At 43.2% G+C, this 22,178-nt stretch overlaps 6 protein-coding genes across 8 annotated transcripts; 3 read left to right on the top strand and 3 right to left on the bottom strand.

Moving 5' to 3' along the window:
• The first annotated feature begins 22 nt into the window (after window positions 1–22).
• On the top strand, window positions 23–2,010 carry LOC135344483 (fas apoptotic inhibitory molecule 1-like). The gene is made up of 7 exons (XM_064541697.1): window positions 23–257; window positions 443–662; window positions 728–777; window positions 887–1,377; window positions 1,473–1,523; window positions 1,591–1,704; window positions 1,830–2,010. Exons 1-4 carry the CDS (start codon window positions 123–125, stop codon window positions 1,043–1,045), a joined length of 564 nt encoding a protein of 187 aa, XP_064397767.1. The 5' UTR covers window positions 23–122; the 3' UTR covers window positions 1,046–1,377; window positions 1,473–1,523; window positions 1,591–1,704; window positions 1,830–2,010.
• LOC135344479 (G patch domain-containing protein 8-like) lies at window positions 1,935–4,059 on the bottom strand. 2 transcript variants are annotated; one of them, XM_064541692.1, is made up of 6 exons: window positions 3,933–4,059; window positions 3,796–3,879; window positions 3,589–3,661; window positions 3,100–3,398; window positions 2,707–2,837; window positions 1,935–2,599 (listed from the first exon to the last, which is right to left on the bottom strand). In XM_064541692.1, the coding sequence occupies exons 1-6, from the start codon at window positions 3,975–3,977 to the stop codon at window positions 1,993–1,995; spliced, it is 1,239 nt and encodes a 412-aa protein (XP_064397762.1). In that variant the 5' UTR covers window positions 3,978–4,059; the 3' UTR covers window positions 1,935–1,992. The 2 variants fall into 2 exon arrangements, with proteins under 2 accessions (XP_064397762.1, XP_064397763.1); XM_064541693.1 differs by having other exon boundaries at window positions 3,589–3,683; window positions 3,933–3,991.
• Window positions 4,060–4,089: 30 nt separating this feature from the next.
• LOC135344482 (glutamate-rich protein 2-like) lies at window positions 4,090–5,382 on the top strand. Its single transcript, XM_064541696.1, has 6 exons — window positions 4,090–4,201; window positions 4,260–4,296; window positions 4,358–4,620; window positions 4,688–4,745; window positions 4,811–4,882; window positions 5,090–5,382. The coding sequence occupies exons 1-6, from the start codon at window positions 4,166–4,168 to the stop codon at window positions 5,245–5,247; spliced, it is 624 nt and encodes a 207-aa protein (XP_064397766.1). The 5' UTR covers window positions 4,090–4,165; the 3' UTR covers window positions 5,248–5,382.
• Window positions 5,383–5,386: 4 nt separating this feature from the next.
• LOC135344288 (uncharacterized) lies at window positions 5,387–10,421 on the bottom strand. Its single transcript, XM_064541453.1, has 11 exons — window positions 10,294–10,421; window positions 10,189–10,223; window positions 9,619–10,004; window positions 9,474–9,567; window positions 8,957–9,273; window positions 8,524–8,674; window positions 7,989–8,110; window positions 7,315–7,596; window positions 7,161–7,248; window positions 6,725–6,983; window positions 5,387–6,628 (listed from the first exon to the last, which is right to left on the bottom strand). The coding sequence occupies exons 1-11, from the start codon at window positions 10,364–10,366 to the stop codon at window positions 5,541–5,543; spliced, it is 2,895 nt and encodes a 964-aa protein (XP_064397523.1). The 5' UTR covers window positions 10,367–10,421; the 3' UTR covers window positions 5,387–5,540.
• Window positions 10,422–10,425: 4 nt separating this feature from the next.
• LOC135344476 (cytoplasmic dynein 1 intermediate chain 1-like) lies at window positions 10,426–16,453 on the bottom strand. The gene is made up of 12 exons (XM_064541689.1): window positions 16,265–16,453; window positions 15,954–16,208; window positions 15,644–15,790; window positions 15,418–15,581; window positions 14,878–14,977; window positions 14,565–14,690; window positions 14,140–14,400; window positions 13,553–13,765; window positions 13,308–13,397; window positions 13,028–13,174; window positions 12,780–12,899; window positions 10,426–10,633 (listed from the first exon to the last, which is right to left on the bottom strand). The coding sequence occupies exons 1-12, from the start codon at window positions 16,358–16,360 to the stop codon at window positions 10,538–10,540; spliced, it is 1,815 nt and encodes a 604-aa protein (XP_064397759.1). The 5' UTR covers window positions 16,361–16,453; the 3' UTR covers window positions 10,426–10,537.
• Window positions 16,438–22,119, top strand: LOC135344475 (eukaryotic translation initiation factor 4B-like). 2 transcript variants are annotated; one of them, XM_064541687.1, is made up of 16 exons: window positions 16,438–16,563; window positions 16,611–16,790; window positions 17,026–17,225; window positions 17,445–17,558; window positions 17,775–17,983; window positions 18,130–18,230; window positions 18,273–18,438; window positions 18,883–19,196; window positions 19,463–19,501; window positions 19,668–19,780; window positions 20,033–20,334; window positions 20,389–20,468; window positions 20,525–20,767; window positions 21,219–21,305; window positions 21,603–21,721; window positions 21,874–22,119. In XM_064541687.1, the coding sequence occupies exons 1-16, from the start codon at window positions 16,533–16,535 to the stop codon at window positions 21,982–21,984; spliced, it is 2,409 nt and encodes an 802-aa protein (XP_064397757.1). In that variant the 5' UTR covers window positions 16,438–16,532; the 3' UTR covers window positions 21,985–22,119. The 2 variants fall into 2 exon arrangements, with proteins under 2 accessions (XP_064397757.1, XP_064397758.1); XM_064541688.1 differs by lacking the exon at window positions 19,463–19,501.
• The last annotated feature ends 59 nt before the right edge of the window (window positions 22,120–22,178 follow it).

Here is a 22,178-nt window from a genome sequence, read left to right on the forward strand (position 1 = left end):
GGAAATGGTCGTTTATACAATAAATAATTATTATTATCATAACAAACCTATCTTTTGAAGTGTTGTGCTATTGCTAGCTGTATCTATGCTAACACACATTGCAACTACTATAGCTGCTGAAGATGATCATGATGGATGGTAATCCAGGAGACGTAGTAGCCGTCTGGCAGGTGAAACTGGCGGACGGCCCTCATAAAATAGTGCTGGAGCATGGAGGGACCTCAGGGAAGCGTGTCATCTCTGTGGATGGGGAGGAGGTGAGGAGCTAGCTATCAGTATGGCCCACGAGACTAGTGAGGAAGTGCTGTAACTAACTCTCCCCCACTATCCTCCGTCCCCTAATCTATGTGCTGTTCAAGCTGTTTGGTTTAATATACATAATTATGGTACCTATTAAAATAGCTTCATATAATTATCCCTGGACCTTATTATTGTGATGTAGGTACTGCGAAAGAACTGGATGTTTCGTTTAGTTGGTTCGGAGGGTTTCAAGATTGGTACTAGAGTGGCAGAGGTGGAAATAAAGTCGTCCAATTTCACAACGTTTGAGTACACCCTCAAAATTGATGGCAAGACACTCAAGCAGTTTATTGAAGCTCAGATCAAGAATACCCGAACGTGGCTGCCTGAACTGAAAGGAGAGTCTCATAGAGTAGTACTGGGTGAGCTATACCATGCATTGATAATTATATACAGCTATGTCATTCCTATTATTGTGTGTGTGCAGATATTGCCACTATGGACGTATACGCTGATGGACACAAGCTTGAGACTTGTGTAAGTAAAACAACAACGTATATACTAGGTAGTCCAACCATGCACGTAGTCGTTAATGCCTAACTGTTCCAATAATTATGCTGGGATTGTGATACTCTACTCCTTGTAGGGTGAGTTCACCGAGACAGGTGTGGAAACCCACTTTACTATCGGGAGAACATTCAGTGCAATCATTACTTCAGAGTCTTCAGGAAATGCAAGAAAGGGACTTCTTTACAAACTACTACTTGAGAACGGCACCTCACTAGAGCCCATCAAGGAACACTAGCCTCATCCTGTATTTATGCAAACTGTCACTTAGCAATATTTATGTTAATTTTTACACATACACACACAGAGTTGTCATAAAAAAGTTAAGCAAAACGCTGAAACAGTTTGTTCTAAAGACGACCTATACCCTAATTTCAATGTGTGAGGGATATCCCCTAGCTCAGAGGGGCAGACCCTACCGTCTCTAGCTCAGAGGGGCAGACCCTACCGTCTCTAGCTCTGTTGTGTGTAAAGATGGGAAACTGTTTGAATAATTGTTTTGAGGACCAGAACACGGGCTATCCATCCGTATCAGGCCGTGGCTCAAGCTCAGTTACTCAAGAGGACACAGTAAGTGTTCCATAACTCCCCTGTGAATACTAGCTGGGTAGTTACCCACTCTACTGCTTTGTCTAGTGTTCAGTAACTTGTTTGTTCCTATTCAGGAAACCAGGCGGCAGAGACAAGCTGAGGCTGCTGTCAAGCGACAGAAAGAGGTGAGTGTACTCTCTCCTAGTATAGACACATTGACTCCATGTACATCACCCCTCCATGTATCGACAGGGTGAGGGGCGTGGCCTACAGCACCCTGAGGCAGTCATGGCCAAACAGAAGAGGAGAGAAGAGATTGAGAAACGAGCTGAGGCTCAGGGAAGGTCTGGTGACTCTGCATTGCGGGTGAGAGAGAACCATTATTTGTCCTAAGATCTATACTCTATTGGTCACTTCCCATGTCATACACATTCTGTTGTAACTATTGTGTACGTTGCTTGATATGATAGTAGCTGTTTATCCACATGCAGTGGACAATGGACTGAGCTGCTGTATCATCCCTGACCTGAACTATCACACAGTCATGGCTGTGTTTGTCATGTTATATGTACCACTCCCTCATCCCTTCATAAGTGTTTTATATCATCAAAATAATGAACATTACTATTAATTATATGTATATATATGAAAACATTATTTGGTAAAGTTAAACTTAAATTTGGTAGGGCCACGTTTTATTGGTACTATTGTTAATTCATCTTCGTCACTCGAGTCTCCACCAAAAGCTTTCTCCATGTTCAGTTCTCTTTGCCGACTCATCAATTTTGGGGGTGGCCCCTTTGTTACTGGCTCTAGATTAGGTTCTTTTTTACCATCTCCAGGAGTGTTCCAAACTGATGTGTATTGCTTTTCTTGAGAGCTTTGTGGTGGGGTAAATGTGAGCGTCTTCTTAGATATTGTAGGTTGGATTCCAAACGATATTTTCTTGGTACTATCGGAGTCATCGTTCTCTTCTTTAGTGCCTCCAGTCAGCCTCTGTATAATGGCAGGTGGCTTATAAGTGCTGACTGTTGTGCCAAGTTGGTCAGTGATTGATGTTAGCGTTCCTGCAGAGCGAAATTTAAGCCCAAACATGTTCAATTTTGCTTTCTTGGCTGCGATTTTAGCTTGAGATTCTTCAGCTTCTCTCCTAGAGACACGACTAGTTGTGGCTCTACCCCTTGTCGTTGGTGGTCCATTCTGATTGGTTGTTTCCTGTCCAACGGGGGTAAAGGCCGGTGTGAAACCTCCTTTGGCTTTCCTACAGTAAGTATAATTATACGTGTTGTCATAGTTACACTTAAATGCTATAATTATATAAAGGGAATTTTTTAACATTTCCCTCGCTCCTATAATTAGAGTACCCACCGTCTGGCAATCATTCTCGCTCTCTCCATGGCAACCTGATGAGCAGCTCTCGTCTTTTCTCTCTCCCCCTCACGATCCCGGTGACCTCCGAACTTTCTACCAGCCTCGTACGTCTTAAGATCACGCAGCCTCTGAGTGTGTGGGTGGGGTGGGGGAGTGTGTGTGTGGGCGGGTGACAATGTTAGTTGCAAATAAAGATAGTACATTGACGCTTTTCCAAAATAGTTGTTGTTTCCTTGGTTAGTGGAGAAAGGAAGTTTGGGATTTTCACAATACTACAGTTTGTTACATACGTACATGTAAGGGAAGTGTATGTACGGAGTTTTTAGACTAGAGATTGTTGTGTTTGGAAGTGTTGATAAAGGAAATGATTTACAAAATAAACCAGCTCACTTGTTGGTGATGATGACTGTAGGAATTGATGTGGTTGTCATATTCTGAATACTTTATGTACTGCCTATCACAGAGCTCACAATAAAATGCTTTATGCATCTCCACCAAAGTCTCAGTTAGTTTCTTATCCTTCTCAGCTTGATCCTCGTACTGTTGTAGAAGGTCTTCAGTGATCTCTTTCTCTGCCTCTAACAGTTTCCTCTTCTCTGTGGCATCCTGGGCCTGCTCCAACTCCATTGTCCATCGCCCCAGTCCCATGTGATCTTCCTTGAGCTCTATAGGAACAGGCTCTACACGACCTGTGCATAGGAAACAAACTATCAATGTCACCTGTGTTGAACACTAATTCAGTATTATATTATACAAACACTTATACTACAAAAAACAGTGAGTTATTACACAATCATATAACACTTATATTGTATAGCTACACAGGTGAGCTACTTATACACAGGTGACGTTAGCTCTATTCCTGTACTGGTTATATACCTTGCAAGTTCTTCCCAAGTCCCTTTCCATTAGTCCAGCCCATCTTCTGGATAAGCTTGAAACCTAAATTCCCCTGAGGTCAGAGCGGACACGGACTACACACACACACACACAGGACACATGTATGTACACTAGCTACCGTGCGTGCGTGCATGTAGTGTGTAGGTAGGTATACCTCATACACTTATTTATTGTTATGGAAGGTACCTCATCGATCGGTGTTTCCAATGATGTCACCTCGTCTGGTTCAACTCCTTCAATGTATTCATCATATCCGCTAGTATCACTGCCCTATAGTGGAGGGGAGTATTTAGTGGGCATCCTTATATCCTACAAACACTCACAAGCTTCCTCTTATCTCCAAACCTTGAGAACCTCTCTGCAGCCATGTTTTTCAGAATTTGTCAAATGGACTCGCGGCGAGTAAACAAGACACCAGTCTCACCCAAATAGTCGCCCTCCTTGTGCTATCCAGACAGGTGTTCCATTAGAGACAATTCGGCCGGTTAATTGTTGCATTGCTAGGGGCGTGGTCCATTGGGTCACGCCCCTCTTCTCTGACCCAAGTTTATACACAATGGCTGATAGAGTACCTTCTGCACACTCTATAAAGGTGAGACAACAGCTGCAATACATCTAAAGCACATCCTATATTGTTCCAACTTTAATAGAGCCCAACTAGAGAAATGGAGATGCTCTCACCGGAAGGTAAAGATATAATCTAGCCATAAATGTTTAATAGTTCTCCCATCATGTACGTCCACTGTAGGATCATCCGTGTACATGACTGAGGTTAGACTGGATGACACCACTGCCCCTGTAGCTGGTAAGCCGCTCCCTCCTGACAACACCACTACACTGATAGGAGTGCCTCGCAAAGTCAGTGTCCCCAGTGTGGATGAAGTGGACAGTTGCTCGAGCGAGAGCCCCCCTCCCAGTCCTGCATCTGTGCTCAAGAATGCTGGGGTGGATATTGACCTGAACACTCTAACTCCTGATGGAAGCTCTGCTCCTCTGGAATTGCTATCACAGGTTGGTTGGTACCCACTGAACTGTACATTGTGTAGTAGGAAACGATTAAAACGGTTCTCCCTTGCAGTTCATGAGCTGTGTAATGAGGGAAGAGTATGAAGCCGCACAACTGCTCTGCATGAAGCGTGAGTGCACTGTGTGTGGTCCTCTCACTCTGTCTTGACCCCCCCCCACACCCACACCCACACAGTGCTGGAGTTTGAGCCTAACAACCAGACTGCACAAGAGTTCCTTCCTGTTATCATGGAGAGACTGAAACTAGGTAACCTATTAGCATTAGTTACATGTAAGATCTTTGTACTTGTATATCAAACCATTGTGGCCTCATTCTTCTATACAATTGCACTACAGTGTCTACATGTACCAGCTACTATTGTGTGCTTACAAACAAGATTGATTTCAATGTAATATAAACAGTTCTCCTGAGCAGCATTCCTCCTAACCCTCCCTCACATCTCAATATACACAGATGCTGAATTCTCCAGCGAAGAGTCCAGTGATAGCAGCAGCAGTGAATCAGAGACTGACTCTGCCTCTAGTAGTGATCATGACAGCTCTGAGAGTGAAGCCACTCATGAGACTGTGAACTGTATAGCTTCCCATACAAACTGTACACATCATCACTGACCCCCATCCCACTCGTGCATATAATTATGATTATTCATGAGCTCTATTTTTATAGCCCTATCATCATTCCAACCCTGTCACATGCTCACATGCACTATGATGTTACATGAACTATGTAGACACTTGTCTAAGTAACTGACATGGGAATCCTATATAATATTGCAACGTTGAAAGTGCACGTATGATCAAAAACAATAATAAACATTTGAATTGCTAAATAAATTATATGCCAAAACAAAATATCTGCACATAAAAACAACAATGAACACAGAAATAAACAGAGGTTAAAAATGTCATCTAGATGCATACCGGTGTGTACACAAGTGCTTAAAATGAGCAATTTCTTGTTCTAGACTTCTAGTTTTGGAGGCCAATCTTGCCTTAGCAAGCCTCATTTGGTCAATCTCTTGCTGCAGGCCACAAACAATCGTCATCTTCTTTTGTCTACAATTCTTGGCAGCCATTTTGTTCTTTCCTCTCCTGCGAATGCACTTCAGTCTGTCCTTCTCACTCTCAGGGACTGTAGTATCGTCCAAAATCTTCTTAAACTTGTGGAAGGGAATTTCAACAACTGCCTGGTCGTCCATAGTAGCCACGTTACTAAACGATATGTTACTGTATACAGAACCCGAGGACTCGGCTGGGGAGGGAATATAGTAGGCACCAGAGCTTGGGGGTGGTGTGCTAGGGGAGTTGTACGCCTGAGAGGGCGGGGCAGGCGAGAGGGAGCGGCTTATTCGATTGGTCGACGGTCCCGGGGAGTGCACATCTGACATTGGCGTATGTGGAGACATAGGTGTCATTAAATACGAGTTTGTTTGTGGGATTAGTTCGGTGGTCATCATTCTTGAGGCTTCGTTCAGATCCATGACATCCCGAGGAATGTTCACAGACCCTAGTGTGGGGTTACACCAAGACGCCCCTGGAGGTGTACTTGCGATAATATTAGAGTTTGTATATAACTGTGTATTGATTGGCTCAAAGTCGATGAACGAGCTGGTCACGGGAAAGTAGGATCCAGCGTCTATATTGAAGGTGGTGCTTGGTTGCATGGTTGTGTCACAAGACGTGCTCACGGGAGAGGGGGTGTGCTGGTGGTAGGGACTAGACGGCTTGTTTAGAGAACAGTCCAGTGATTGAAATCCTTGCTCAGAATCAAATACGTCCACTCCAAAGTCGATATCATCCAATAGTGCGTTGGACAGAGGTAGCGTACTTGTCTGATCAATCAGTATGCGTTGGAGTTCTGTATCGTTAATGTCAACATCATCAGGGTTAGACGGTAACTTCAGTTCTTCGTTGTCGTAAAACTCATACTCTAATTCTTCATCAAAACCTTCGTCTACGAGGCCTTCCAAATCACCAGCAGCATTCACAGACTCTGTAGGATAGGAAGAAAACATATTGTCAATACTAGGTCGTCTAGACACACTATGATTTATATATCGGACATTGTTAATGTTTTCTATTCTCTCACCATCTGTCTTGGAGCTAGAGCAGGGAGATAGGCCACCGTAGTCCAGCACATAGACCTCTTGGTCACTAGGGGGGCTGCTCTCAGAGCCGCTAGATGTCAGAATGGCAAAAATGTCTTCACAGTCACTGTGTTGCTCGAAGTGTGATGGCTTCTCGACCACTTCAGAGTTCATTCGAGAATAGCTTGTGTAGTTGTCAGTCGGAGAGTTGCTCTCACTGTCAGAATGGTGTCCATCCATGTTTGTAGAATGATTGTTACTCTTTTATATTGTATTAAAATGGAACTCAATAAAAACCACAGACTGCTGAATCATGTTCTGTAGCTCTTTTATATATAAAGAGAGTTAGATAGCTAACTAAAAATAGCATTTCTGGTGGCGTAACTGTTTGGTATCCTGATTCTATTTTCAGACTAACCTCTGGAACTAACTAGATACCACAATGATATGAATGTCATTAGCAACTTCCTTATATATCAACAATGCAGCCAATAACTTCAATAAATCGTATTCAATAGTGTAAACACTACCTTTACAAGAAGAAACAGTTCTAATAATAACTTGTAAACAGGTGACAAAGGTACTAGCTAACTAGTATATAGTGTGGAAATTAGGAGCTGCATGTGTCCTATATGGTACTCGGCTGTGCGGCCTGGGAGAGGGGTGTGGTCTCCGCCATGTGGGGGTGGGGGAGGGTGGGTGTCTAACAGGGGAGCCGTGTTGTGAAGAGTCCATTGATGAGCTGTGTTGTGAGTACCTCTCAGAAGGTTCGCTGTGATCATCTTCTGAAGAGTCCGACTCAGTTTGCTCCCAATCGTGAGCGACTTGCTCCTCTGTGTTGATGTGGTCATTGCCGTTTAGGAAACTGGAGAACCTGAGAGGGGCCAGGGGGCAGCTGATTATACTGTTATATCAATTGGTTGGGTAATTGCACAGATTGTTATGAATCAAAGCTATTAGCTTGAGCATTCATTTTGAATAGTACTATAATTATAGCAAGGAGTATATACTATACATAGTCCACATGAACACTGTGTACTGGATACTTCCTACGTGCAAGATGACATAATATTGACCCTAATAGATATGCCATATATTGGCAATGAATTTCCTTTGATCTCAGAGGTCAAAAGGCAACCAACTATACGTAGTAAGTATAAACACGTCGTGTACTGGATAATTATAGCTAGAAAGCTTGCATGTACACAGAGCAACACACTGTCTAGGTAGGCAGACTAACCTGTTGTATGTTGTAACCTAATTCACCTGTTGGAGCGCTTGAGGCGAGATATAACACTGACCATATCTTTAGTGGGCAACTCCTGACAATGCTTCCTCAGATCATCTAAAGCTTTCTCAGTCTCCACACGACCTTGCTCTTCATACTCCTACAGCAGAGGGGGGGGGTCTATTATACAGTATAGGGGGGTCTATTATGCAGCAGAGGGGGGGGTCTATTATACAGCAGAGGGGGGTCTATTATACAAAATAAATTGCTTTGAACTATTAAACAACTTGCAAGTCTTCTATTGAGGCAACATTAATTTTATACACAACATTTTTTACAGATATAAAAGTGGTGGGTGCAATGGGCTGTAACCAGTGCTGAAACACATTGTTGGGGAATCTTGTGTAAACAATTTTGTAATATGCTAGGGGCAATGTAGAGTCAGTGAACCATCCCCCCCCCAGAGGTTGGAACTAACAACCACAATGATAGCAACCGCAATGATATGGCACACCACTACAGGACATACCCAATAAACCAACACCTCATATTTTGGGACATGCACTTATTTACATATTGAGTGAGTAGCTTGATTCTTGGCGGGGATCCAGTCCATGAGAATGGGTTGAGGAAGGAGAAGCATCTCAGACACACAATGAGAGGATACAGTACATAGTAGAGGATGGTGTACAGTAGCAGGAAGGGCAGGACAATGGGGTTGCACCTGGTTGACAAGAAATAGTGGCAGCATATCATTACTGAGGGTACTCCTAGACAAGGAAATAGTTAAGTGTATACAAATTAATACACTTTCCATTCCATACTAAGTTTGGTACTTTTGAGAGCTCTATTTTAGTGCATTTATCAGGCTTGACAAATTAAATCCAGCCACCACGTGCAGCTAGCTACAGCTACACATCTCCCACTAATCACACATCACACACACACCCACCCACACACACACACACCACACACACACCACACACACACACTCTAATGAAGGTACCTTGAAGGCAGGGCATAGGAGAGGAGTACTAGTAGACACACACAGAGAGACAACTCCCACATCTGAGTAGAGAAGTACACCATAGCCAGGCCCACCAGTTGAATGGACCATTGAATGAGGTTAAATGTTCGAGGATTGGAGATAGGACCCATTCTATACAGCACTGCAAAGCTGATCACAGTAGCCACAAGAACATACGCCACCAGGTACAACCAGTACTCCCTCACTGTCTCCGTGAGGTGGTCCAGAAACCAGTAGATGGCTGTTCCAAATATGGCCCAACCTCCAGCAAATATACCCAGCCCAATAACATTCTTCTGCAGGTGTTCAGAGAAGGTACATTTATAACACATATGTACATACGTACGACAGCAGATTCGGGCCCAAAATTCCAAAATTGTTGATTTTAGCACATCATAATTATCATGCAGCTATCAAAGAGCTACAATACACATCCTTTACTATAAATCCCAACTAGAGTTAAAGTACAGTACGACAATTACAGCATGGCCGTTACCTTGGGTACGAACTTGCTGAACACATAGAGGAGTATGATAACAGAAGCCAGTATCCCTACAGCCACACCCCCTCCATAATACAGCGCTATACTCCTGAGAGGGGGGGTACAATATAATGATAACCTAGGTTACTATTACACACACCTGCTCAGAGTATGTGCAGTGTAGAACAGGAACAAGCCTATCACCAACAACCCGGGAAGATACAATAATACTCGTGACCTTACGTCCAAGGTCATATTCTCAGTACCTCCACTCGCGGACCTTGCACCCAGACACTGCGTCAAGAACGGGGACGCAACTAATCTAAACTCTCCCTCTTCAGCATCGTAATTAGACGCTCCTAGAATCAAGTTCACCGTATTTTCAGTTGAATTGCCTACGACAATCACTAGTTTATCAAACTCTGATATGGTGATCTCCAGCCCACTCCAAGCTTTCTGTAGTCCCTCGACAGTGTAGCGCTGCACACCTTGATAGCAGTAGAGCACAGGATGGTAGGGGGTCACTTGGTCGTGCAGGGGGAATCTCTGCACAGGGAGAGAGAGTAATACCGTATAACTGGAAATTTGGTGAGAATTTAAGTTTGCCGGTGGGCACGTACGTCATTGCTGCAGTCAAATAAAAAAACGCCCTGTCAGTTCAAATGGCTTATTCGCCAAATATAATACACGCCAAATTTTCAGTATATATTTATGAGAGATAAGAACACACCCCTTTCTTGTCCATGAGGGTATTGAGGAGAATTTCTGCAGGGTAGAGGGGATATGACCTTTGACCTCAGCCAATTTATTATTAATTTTATGCATGCCCTCTTACTTCTAACATCATCTCCACAGAGCGCTCCAACAGACAGTTGCAGGAGGAGAAGAGATAGTGAGACTCGCAGCATTGCGCACTAGAGGTTTAAATTCAGGTGTGCTCCAAAAAGAATAATAATTATAAACCCTATTTGAACTTTTGACGACCATTACCAAAATAAATTGACACACACAGTAGTATAAAATGTACTTGTTACAATGCCATTATATTAAATGTGTCTATGAATCCTAGTGAATCATTGTCAGGGTGTTATGGCAGTCATTTCTTGGTTCTCTTGAAATTCTAATAGTGTCTGTTGCAGCTTGGTCCATTCGTCCGGGTGAGGGGAGCAGAACCCCTGCAATTAGTGGGGGGGGGGGGGGGTAACGTCAAGTATAGTAATAGCAATCATACAAATACATACACCATGTATGGCTATAGTGAAGGGAGGAGACATAAAAGGTCTCTTCTTAAGCTTTCAGAAAAAATTTATGTTGACATTGGATCAATATTACTAAAGTTATGGCTGCTGAAAGATCAAGATCTTCAACTATACCCCTCCATTTAATCAATGGTTCGGGGACTCTTTCAGCTGCTATAACTTGAATTCTGTGGATCCAATGTCAAAAATTTTATGATTTTCTGAAAGCTCAGAAAAAGACCTTTCAAATGGTGTCATCAAACTTTGTATTTGAGAGATAAAAGTATTTGCCAATTTGGCGATACCATGGATTATAGCCCATGGTCTGAGGCCGAAAAATGTCAATTTAGGCTCCGAAGAAGTTTTGGATTGAAACACATCATTTGAAAGGTCTCTTTCTAAGCTTAGAATATTTTTGACATTGGATGAACGGTACTCAAGTTAATGGCTGTTGAAAGATGTCCCCCCTCCATAATTTAATCAATGGTTCGGGGACTCTTTCAGCTGCTATAACTTGAATTCTGTGGATCCAATGTCAAAAATTTTATGATTTTTTGAAAGCTCAGAAAAAGACCTTTCAAATGGTGTCATCAAACTTTGTATTTGAGAGATAAAAGTATTTGCCAATTTGGCGATACCATGGATTATAGCCCATGGTCCGAGGCCGAAAAATGTCAAATTTAGGCTCCAAAGAAGTTTTGGATTGAAACACATCATTTGAAAGGTCTCTTTCTAAGCTTTCAGAAAATTAGAATATTTTTGACATTGGATGAACGGTACTCAAGTTAATGGCTGTTGAAAGATGTTCCCCCTCCACAATTTATCAATGGTTCGAGGACTCTTTCAGCTGCTATAACTTGAATTCTGTGGATCCAATGTCAAAAATTTTATGATTTTCTGAAAGCTCAGAAAAAGACCTTTCAAATGGTGTCATCAAACTTCGTATTTGAGAGATAAAAGTATTTGCCAATTTGGCGATACCATGGATTATAGCCCATGGTCCGAAGCCGAAAAATGTCAATTTAGGCTCCAAAGAAGTTTTGGATTGAAACACATCATTTGAAAGGTCTCTTTCTAAGCTTAGAATATTTTTGACATTGGATGAACGGTACTCAAGTTAATGGCTGTTGAAAGATGTCCCCCCTCCATAATTTAATCAATGGTTCGGGGACTCTTTCAGCTGCTATAACTTGAATTCTGTGGATCCAATGTCAAAAATTTTATGATTTTCTGAAAGCTCAGAAAAAGACCTTTCAAATGGTGTCATCAAACTTCGTATTTGAGAGATAAAAGTATTTGCCAATTTGGCGATACCATGGATTATTATATAGCCCATGGTCCGAGGCCGAAAAATGTCAAATTTAGGCTCCGAAGAAGTTTTGGATTGAAACACATCATTTGAAAGGTCTCTTTCTGAGCTTTCAGAAAATTAGAATATTTTTGACATTGGATGAACGGTACTCAAGTTAATGGCTGTTGAAAGATGTCCCCCCCTCCATAATTTAATCAATGGTTCGGGGACTCTTTCAGCTGCTATAACTTGAATTCTGTGGATCCAATGTCAAAAATTTTATGATTTTCTGAAAGCTCAGAAAAAGACCTTTCAAATGGTGTCATCAAACTTCATATTTGAGAGATAAAAGTATTTGCTAATTTGGCGATACCATGGATTATAGCCCATGGTTCGAGGCCGAAAAATGTCAAATTTAGGCTCCGAAGAAGTTTTGGATTGAAACACATCATTTGAAAGCTCTCTTTTTAAGCTCCAATGTCAAAAATTTTGAAAGCTTAGAAAAAACCTTTCAAATGGTGTCATTAAAATTCATATTTGAGAGATAAAAGTATTTGCCCCAATTTGGCGATACCATGGATTATAGCCCATGGTCCGAGGCCGAAAAATGACAAATTAGGGCCCGGACGAAAGTTTGGATTGAAACACATCATTTGAAACGTCTTAGAAAATCATAAAAATTTTGACATTGGATCAACGGTACTAAAGTTAATGGCTGCTGAAAGATGTTCAACTACATGTTCAACAAGTACAGTCATACTGTGCACACTAAAACAGATACCCGGGACGTACCTCTCCAGCCTCATAGATGTGTACCCCTCCACTGAGGTCCCCCGCTGCAAGGTGGTGTCCAGTAGGAGACCAACAGAGCTTGACCAGGGAGGACTCAACACTCTCACTCACTATCGGAACCTGGGGAGAGGGGTGGGGTTTAGACCACCTGTGTACTGCACAATAATTGTACTAATATAATATAATTATGGCCTAGAAAGAAAGGAGAGAGAGTGGGGAAAGTTAATAACTATGGATAACAAACATACCTCTGTGTCTGCGTTGATGTCCCAGAAATCAAGTTTTCCCGCCCCGTCAGCACTGGCAAAGACAGAGGGATGAACGGGGCTCCATTGAACATCGTACACATATTCAGAGTTGTTGTCAAACGAGCAGAGGGGGTACCCAGTCTTGTTCTGAGGGGGGGGGGGGTTGTATAATATGGGCAAAATACTAAAATCTTAACAGGCGATCTCTAGACTGCACCATCATCTGTGGTGGGTGACCTAGCTACCACAAGTGATGCAGCAATAATTATCAACCACTCACTGTCATTTGCTGCTCATTGAGTAGCTTGGAGGACCACAACTTCATGCTCCAGTCAAACGAGGAAGAGAGAAACAAATGAGAGAAATCAACCTGCACAAATACACAGTATCAACTGTACATATCCATACAATCATGCACACAACACATAACGCATACCACGAAACACTCTAGGGCTTAGGAACCAAAGCAAACCGATTGTATATATATTGCTCCAAATCCACCACTGATAACGTGTAGGCACATACCTGCCCTGCTGCCCTGTGAGAGCTGATGCTAGTGATGGGTCCCCAGTGGCCATCAAACTGTAGAGATATTCCAGGCTTGCTCCCGTGTCTCTGCCCCTGATATATAGAACACTCCTCACTGCCCACAATGAACTTATTGACATCGTTGGAGGGGAAGGACAGACATGTGGCTGCTACTGGCTTGGTCTGTTTGTTGGTCAGTTCCAATGATTCCTATGTATGGCGGGGGGGCATGAAAGCAATCATTGATCTATACACATCATTAGATATAGAGCTAACAATATGAAAGTGAATTGGACAATCCCAACTATAGTTACAAGACAGCTCTTGAAACAGGCCCATTTCGAGTATAATTATCACCTAGGTATTACAGCCCATGCTTTTCTTTGAGCGTGGAACATTCAATCTAATAGCTACCACTAATTAAAACACATTGTTAGATAGGCTTTTCAAAGGGCTACAAACCGCATCTTAAAATTTTGACGGAGAACAATCGTAATTCAAGTTATGGACAGTCAAAGATAGCTATCTATATCGAAATTGTGCACTCTTAATAAGTATAATCAGAGATAGCAGGATAAGTGTACCTGAGGTTGTGAGAGCATGTCCAGGTTCCATGAGCACAGCTTGCCGTTGGTAGAGACTGAGATGAGATTGTGGGCATTCTGACTGCCCACGACATCCAGACAATACACAGGATGTGTGTGGGCGGAGCTTGAGAGGGGTGAGCGCTGTATAGGAGTCCTCTTCCCACTGCGTGTGTCCCAGAGGACTATCTGACCAGAGTAGGTGCCCCCTATCACATAGTTAGGGTGGAACTTGCTGAAGGCCACAGACATAACTGGACTCTGTATTTAGTGTGTGTGTGTGTGTGTGTGTGTGTGTGTGTGTGTGTGAGGGGGTGGTACCTACATGTACTTGCAATGTACCATAGTGCTAGAAATTAATGTAATATTGCATACTTTTGTTGTATGTTATAGAGGGCGTCCTGTTAGCGAGGCCATACACATACCTGGCAGTTGAAGACGTAGTCTGGAGAATCTTTCTGGAACTTCAGGTCCCACATGAGAGCTACCCCGTCAGGATCATGGGGGATGTTGGGGTTGGTGTAGTAGGACACTAGAAGTAGCTCAGGGTGCTAGAGAGGGGGGGGGGGTTAAAACTTCAATCTAAGCACACCATATTGTAGCACTATCAAACAGCTACTAAATGCATCTTTTAGTTTTGAAATTGGACATTCCAAACACAAGTTATGAACTATCAAAGTTAGCTCTTCAATAGTAATTAATTAAGACTCTTAGAGAACGGGCTATTTCTTGACTCACATGTCCTGACCAGTCCATGGCATTGACTGCTCTGTTCTGAGTCCAGCGCTCATCAAGGAACACCTTCTTCTTTACCACCCTGCGACTCGAGGGGGAATCTCTGGAGGAGGGCAGGCACATCACACGCTAATAACGCTAGGTCAATCTCCATGTATGTATTAAGTTGGCTCTGTAACCAGAGTTCTGATGGTCCAAACTCAAATATTTTTTTATTTTCTGAAAGCTTAGAAGGTACCCGTTCAGATGGTATGTTCAAATCTCAAATTTGGAAAGAGCCATAATTTTCTATTTTCAGAAAAATACCATGGGTATATACAGCCCATGGTATTTTGTCGAAAACAGGTCAAAAATAGACTTTCGATTTTAACACGTCATCTGAAAGACCTCTCTCTAAGCTTTCAGAAAATCATAAAATGGACCAACGTAACTAAAGTTATGGCCGCTCAAAGATGCTCTACTGAATATATATGTACGTGCAGAAAACCTTCGCTTTGAAACAACTGCTGGGGCACACCAGATTGGATAATTACAGGGGCTTACCCATTCTCCACTGAGTTGCCAGTTATATAATCAAAGAGGATATCAGAGGGTCCAGAGAGCGCCCTCTCCACAAGACGAGAGGTGCGGTCAACGAAGGAGACAAAGTTATCAGATGATACTATCCTCTCCACTTGTTCAGCAGTGAACTCCACTACAGGCAGAGGCTGTGGGGGGGGGGGTATGAATCAGAGATAATTAGTGTACCCCACATTGAGGGGTCACGTACCTGACTCTCCTGTTCCTTGGTCTCCCCTGTCTTGCCGAGGACCTCCCGATAGCTAGGCTCTGCCCTTTCCTCCGTATCCTCGTCCTCGCTGCCTGTGCCCTCTCCTTCATACGAGCTCACCTCCGTCTGGGTCTGCTTAGCATACAGCTGAGGGGGGGGGGGTATCACACAGACATCATAATTATGAATTGGAAGAGAGGAAAAAAACTGCTATTTCCTATTTCACAAAATATCATGGTAGCCATGTATAATTATTTCTCAAAAACAAACGTTGTAATAATAATTAATTAATAATAACAATTTTAATTACCTCCACCTCTCGTGGGCGTATATTGACGGGGGCTAGCTGGTCCACGACTAGTTTGAGCTTTCGTTGTTTGCTAGTCGCAATGGTCGGTGTGGTGGTTGTCTTGGCGATGGTTGCGCTGGGTTTAGATGCCTGAGGGGAGAGGGTTGCCGGGGTGGCAGTCTGAGTTGTATCCCCTCCTATGAGCCTATCCACCAGCTGGCTGATATCCTCGCGCTCTGATGCGCCCTCGGATGGATCCTTGACCGGAGAAATGACCTATAGTGTGTATCGAATGTGTTTATACAGGTACGTGTATACACAGGGATTAATACCTTATCTTTAGCCTCAATCTTCTTCTGTTCCCGTGCTTTTTTGAGCTCCTCAAGCTTCTTGCGTTTCTTCTCCAGCTCGGCTTTACGGTCTGCCATTTCGTCTCTAGAGTACAGCAGAAATACTATTATATTACCAGCTCTCAGTGTGTACGTACGTGTGGTTAGATATCAAAGAAGCTCATCAAGTATTGACCTTTACACTCGTGTGATCATTTTCTGGAGGCACATGGCCGTAAGCTATTAGCAAAGTGCTCCCTATACTTTAAAGATGTCTACTAGCACTGCAGAGCCAGCGCTGAGTAAGTAACCACTATACCACGCACGCTGCTATAATATTTTTCTATAGTTGCTCCCAGCAATGTTCCTAAAAAGAGCAAGAAAAAAGGAAAGGGAAAGAAAATGACCTTGGATGTTTTCCTTGGCGACCCCTCGACTGGTACTGCTTACAATAAGGACCCTCCTAAAACCAGCACAGCAGGAACCACTAATTCCTGGGCCGATGCTACTGATGATCTTGACCCTTCAGGTTAGGGCGGGTGGCAAACCACACCCACTGTTAGAAATATCTGTCCGTATCGATATAAACTAACCCACACACCACGGAATTGGCATACTGCATAATTATATTAATAATTAATATGGTTTATTCTTATTGCACGTTGCAAACTATAGCTGTAAAAATAAACACTTTACGGTTCAAAATCTCATAATCTTAATACAAAATAATAATTATCATTATTATTATTTTTTCGTCTCTCCAGAGATCACTACCCACTGGCCGGAGGAAAAGAAGATGTTTGATCGCAGCGTCCTGCCGAGTGGTCCCAAGGCCTCCAGTGCACTCAACATAGACAAGAGTCGGCTGCCCTCAAGCCCTCCCTACACTGTGTATCTAGGCAACCTCTCCTTTGAGTGCACAGAGGATGATATTGTGAGGTTCTTTGAGAGAAAGAATCTTGTGGTAAGTCAGTAAGTAAGTAAATATAAGTGCAACTGATTAGTGGATTACATGCGTAAATGGATTAAAGATGTTAGTCACATGTAGTTTCTAATTTGCCTGTTTTTAGTCCCTCTCCGATTAATTAAATGCCGTGTATATTAGACCTATGTGTGGATGCTCCATCATTGTGTGCATGTAGAAGCTTGTTGTTAGTCATATGTAACCTCATTGCCCTCTCAGGCTACCTCTGTACGACTACCTATGGAGACCGGGACCAATCGAATGAGAGGATTCGGATACGCTGAATTCGACACCATCAACGATCTCATGGAAGCACTGTCACTGGACAAAGAGGTGACCCCTGTGACCCCTACATGAGCTATTATTATGAAGCCTGCCTTCATATTGTGTCTAGTGTACATGCAATACATCATACAAATACTAAATAAGGATTATAATATTGCAGGCTTTGGCTAGTATAAACGAAGAAATTGATTAATTTTCATGCAACAAACTTGTTTATATTAGTGGGTGTCGTGGGTTATCTAATCTCGCCATCTCCTCCCCTAGACGATGAGGAGCAGGCCAGTGTCAGTGGATATAGCCGGTGGTAAGGGAGGGAGCGGTGGAGACTACCAGGGAAGACGTGGGGACTTCGGTGGTGAGGATCGTACCACGGGGGACTGGAGACGGGACGGGGGCGGAGATGATAATGATGGCAGGGGCTCCCCCCAAGGACGGGATAACCGTGACTCGTACGGTGGAGGCTCTGATAGAAGGTACAGTATTCTTCCAGCAAAATATTACTTTTTGCGAGACGTGTACAAAAAATAAAGAAATAAAGCGGTGTAGTCTATGTGATAGGACAAGTGGGAGGCCATTACTCAATGCTAGATGCTGTACTCGCTTTGTTTGTTACCTACAGATATGGTAGCCGTGATTACGGTAGCCGCGGTGGTGGTGGTGGCTATGGAAGAGACTATAACAGAGACAACTACGGTGGTGGTGGTGGTGGTGGTGGTGGTGGTGGTGGTGGTGGTAGTAGTAGAGGTGATTACAGTAGCCGAGGGAGAGATGATTACAGTAGCCGGGGGAGAGATGACTATGGAGGAGGAAGAAGAGAGTACGGCGGTGGCGGTGGTGGAAGGGACGATTATGGTGGTGGACGGAGAGATTACGGAGGTCGTGGAAGCTACGATCAAGGGCCCCCAAGACGAGGGTTCGGTCAAAGTTGGTAAGTACTCTAGCTAGCTAAGATGTACATGTAGTTTAACATCTTTCAGCAGCCATAACTTGAGTACCGTTAATCCAATTTGAAAAATTTTATGATTTTCTGAAAGCTTAGAAAAATACGGTTTAAATTATGTGTTTCAATCCAAAATTTAGTCGGGACCCTAATTTGTCATTTTTCGCCCTTGGACCATGGTATCACCAAATTATATTTTTATCTCTCAAATATGACATTAATATTTTGATGACACCATTTGAAAGGTCTTCTCGACATTGGATCCACGGAATTCAAGTTATGGCATCTAAAAGAGGCTCCAAATCGAGTCATAATTTGCCATTTTTCGCCCTTGGACCATGGGCTATTATTCATGGTATCGCCAAATTGGCAAATACTTTTATTTCTCAAATATGACCTTTCAAGTGATGTGATTTAATCCAACATTTGCAGGGGAGGGGGAGATGATGAAAGAAAAGATTCGTACAGACGTGATGATCGCTATGGTGGTGACAGACGTGATGATCGCTATGGTGGTGACAGGCGTGATGATCGCTATGGTGGTGACAGGCGTGATGATCGCTATGGCGGTGGTGACAGGCGTGATGATCGCTATGGTGGTGACAGGCGTGATGATCGCTATGGAGACAGACGAGAGTCTGGTGGGCGTAACAGTCCTGATGGTGGGCGGAAGGAAGAGCCAGTGGAACGCCCACGCTTTAAGCTACAACCACGCTCCAAACCTGCCGAGGAGAACACCACCAGTGGTAAGGAAATCATGTGACTCTATCTAATTCAGTGATGTGCCCATAATTTCAAAATAGTGGCTATTTCAATTCTCAATTTAACAGCATATTTGCCTCGTTTATTTAGTCTAAGAAGTGATTCCAAATCATCCCTACAGTTGTACATGAACACACACACTGATACTTATCCCTGTCATTATGAGTCACTGATACTTATCCCTGTCATTATGAGTCACTGATACTTATCTCTGTCATTATGAGTGTGTGTGTGTCATTGTTTTGCTCAGAAGAGAAATCAACTAATAGCGAGGAAGGTACCACCAAGGGTAAGGCAATCATGTGACTCGAGGGATATGCCCTAACCATCTTTTAGGCCTAATAAAAGAGGCAAATTTAAGATTGAGGATTCAAAATAGCCACAACTCTGTGCTGGCTCTTTGTATCTATGTGTGTACATATATTATTATCTGTGTCATTGTGTGTGTTGTTCAGAGGAGAAGCCTAGTAGCGCCTCAATATTCGGAGGTGCCAAGCCAGTGGACACTGCAGCTAAGGAGAGAGAGATTGAGCAGAGGGCAGCAAAGGAAAGGGAAATGCAAGAAAAGGTACACTAGCAGTTTGTGTGTAGAAGTGGTTTGCGTGGACTCAGGATTCCACACTGACTGGCTTATAGACAGTAGTGGCCAGACACCATGCTAGATACAGTCATTGCCAACTATTGCAACTGTCCTCTCCTCGTAACAGCTGCACTGATGCAATGAAACAACCTTGTGAAATATTTTTAGAGCTATAATTATGTATATTCTTATGACCCTTTTTGGTGTACATTTTATTGCACTCTTTTTTTCTTTTTACAGAAAGAGAAGGAACGACAAGAGAAAGCAGCCTCTGTGTTTGGAGGAGCCAAGCCAGTCGATACAGCCGCTCGTGAAAAAGAGATTGAAGAGAAACTTGCCAAAGAGAAAGAAGTTCTGGAAAGGAAAGTCCTTGAAAGAAAATTGTCCGAGGACAAGTCACCTGAAAGATATAGTAACCGTAGAGACAGATCAGGTGATCGTGATCGGCAAACGCCCGAGCAGCACAAAGATGGGTCACGTGACATACGAGAGGGATCATATGACAAGAATGAGCGATCACATGACCGAAGAGATGATAATAGGTAAATATACACTGTTACGCTATAGTACACGTACCTTTATTATTGTGTGTGTAGGAGTTCTCGTGGTGGTCGCAGGCGATACAGTAGTGAGGAGGAAGGAAGGCGTGGCACAGGAAGAAGGCGTGGCTATCACGGTGAGAATAATAATATTATGATCAATTCTAGTGTCTATAATTATACTCTCCTACAGATGATGAAGGTTCCACTCGTGACAAAGAGGGCGGTGATCGTAGGGGGAGTGGCAATCGTAAGGAGGACGATCGTTCCTCACAGGAGAGAGGGGAGGGGGACAAGCGACGGAGGGGCGGGGCCAGGGGAGACCGCAGAGACGATCGTAGTAGAGACGATAGAAGAGATGATCGTAGCAGGGACGATCGCCGTGACGATAAAAGAGATGATCGTAGCAGGGACGATCGCCGTGACGATAGAAGAGGTAGGAATTATTATAATTAATCGCTATTTATTGTGTACAATGTAATGTTACAGTACCGTATTTACTTGGTTAAACGCCCATCTCGTTTAAACGCCCATGGTAAAAGCTCTGTCTTTGTCAATAAACGCCCATGTACGGCCGTGGTACTGTGGGTGGAGCTGAACTAGCACGTGGAACCAGTTGCAAGCATGGCAGCATATAATATAGATACTTTTTATGATGGCAGAGAGAGAGAGATACCAGCACAGAGAGCGAAACACCACTCCTATGACTTAAGATTTAAGTTGAGAGCTGTGGCAGCAGCCAAAAAGAGCATAATAACTGCTGATGAGCAAGAGTTTGGAGTAGACTCAACAATAAACGCTCGTTTCAAATAAGCGCCCATCTCGTTTAATCAAGTAAATACAGTATGTACATTTTTGTGTGTTGTTGATGTATGCTTTGTGTGTAGGGTATGGAGAGCGCAGAGATTACCAAGGCGACAGAGGTGGGCGTGGCCGAGGGCGTGGTGGAGGGAGATCAAGAGATGATAGAAGAGGTACGTTCATGATGACAATATTGTAATGGGTTTGCGTGGACTCAGGATTCCACACTGACTGACTTATAGACAGTAGTGGCCAGACACCATGCTAGATACAGTCATTGCCAACTATTGCAACTGTCCTCTCCTCGTAACAGCTGCACTGATGCAATGAAACATGTGCTCTTAATAGAAGCTTGCCGTCTAATTATATGAAACTTGAGTATTTCAACGGTGATTATAGCGCCATATACTTGTTGGTGCTATAATTAGAATGGACATGCTATTCATTATGATGATTTGCTATGGCTACAGATGATGATCGTGGTGGGCGAGAGAGACCGGGCAAGGCATCCACTAGTGCATGGTCCAAGGGGAAACCCCCATCATTAGGAGGCGATCAGAAGAAAGTCATTGAGAGTACAGAACCCGTGGTGAGTCAATACTTTGTTTTAACTTCAAAATTCGGTTAGAGCTGCAATGTTTTGTGTAGTGTATTATACTTATTGTGATACAGAATGTGTAGCAGTGTTTAAAAGCTTCCATTTTATATTCATTAATTACCACTGACCCCCCTCTCATGCAGGTGTTCAGTCAGCCTAGTCGCTATGCAACTCTCAAGGATGAAGAGGTGGGTGGGGACAGTGGATCTGGTGGTGAGAGGCCATCATCTCCTCTTCCAGCTCAAGAGCCCTGACTGTAACCTGTTAGCTGCTGTGCATACTGTCATCTAGTGTATTATTAATAATATTATGTGTGTTGTGTTGTGTCCTGTGTTTCTGTGAAAATGTGCAAAAGAATTAATAGCATTATTGCGTCCGCACTGTCGAAATTTTTTGTTTGTGAAATCCCCATTGGTATATGGTTTCTCTATGAGGGTCCATTGAGGTT

This window comes from Halichondria panicea, chromosome 11 (genome assembly GCF_963675165.1).
Source record: "Halichondria panicea chromosome 11, odHalPani1.1, whole genome shotgun sequence".
NCBI classification, from domain to species: Eukaryota; Metazoa; Porifera; class Demospongiae; order Suberitida; family Halichondriidae; genus Halichondria; species Halichondria panicea.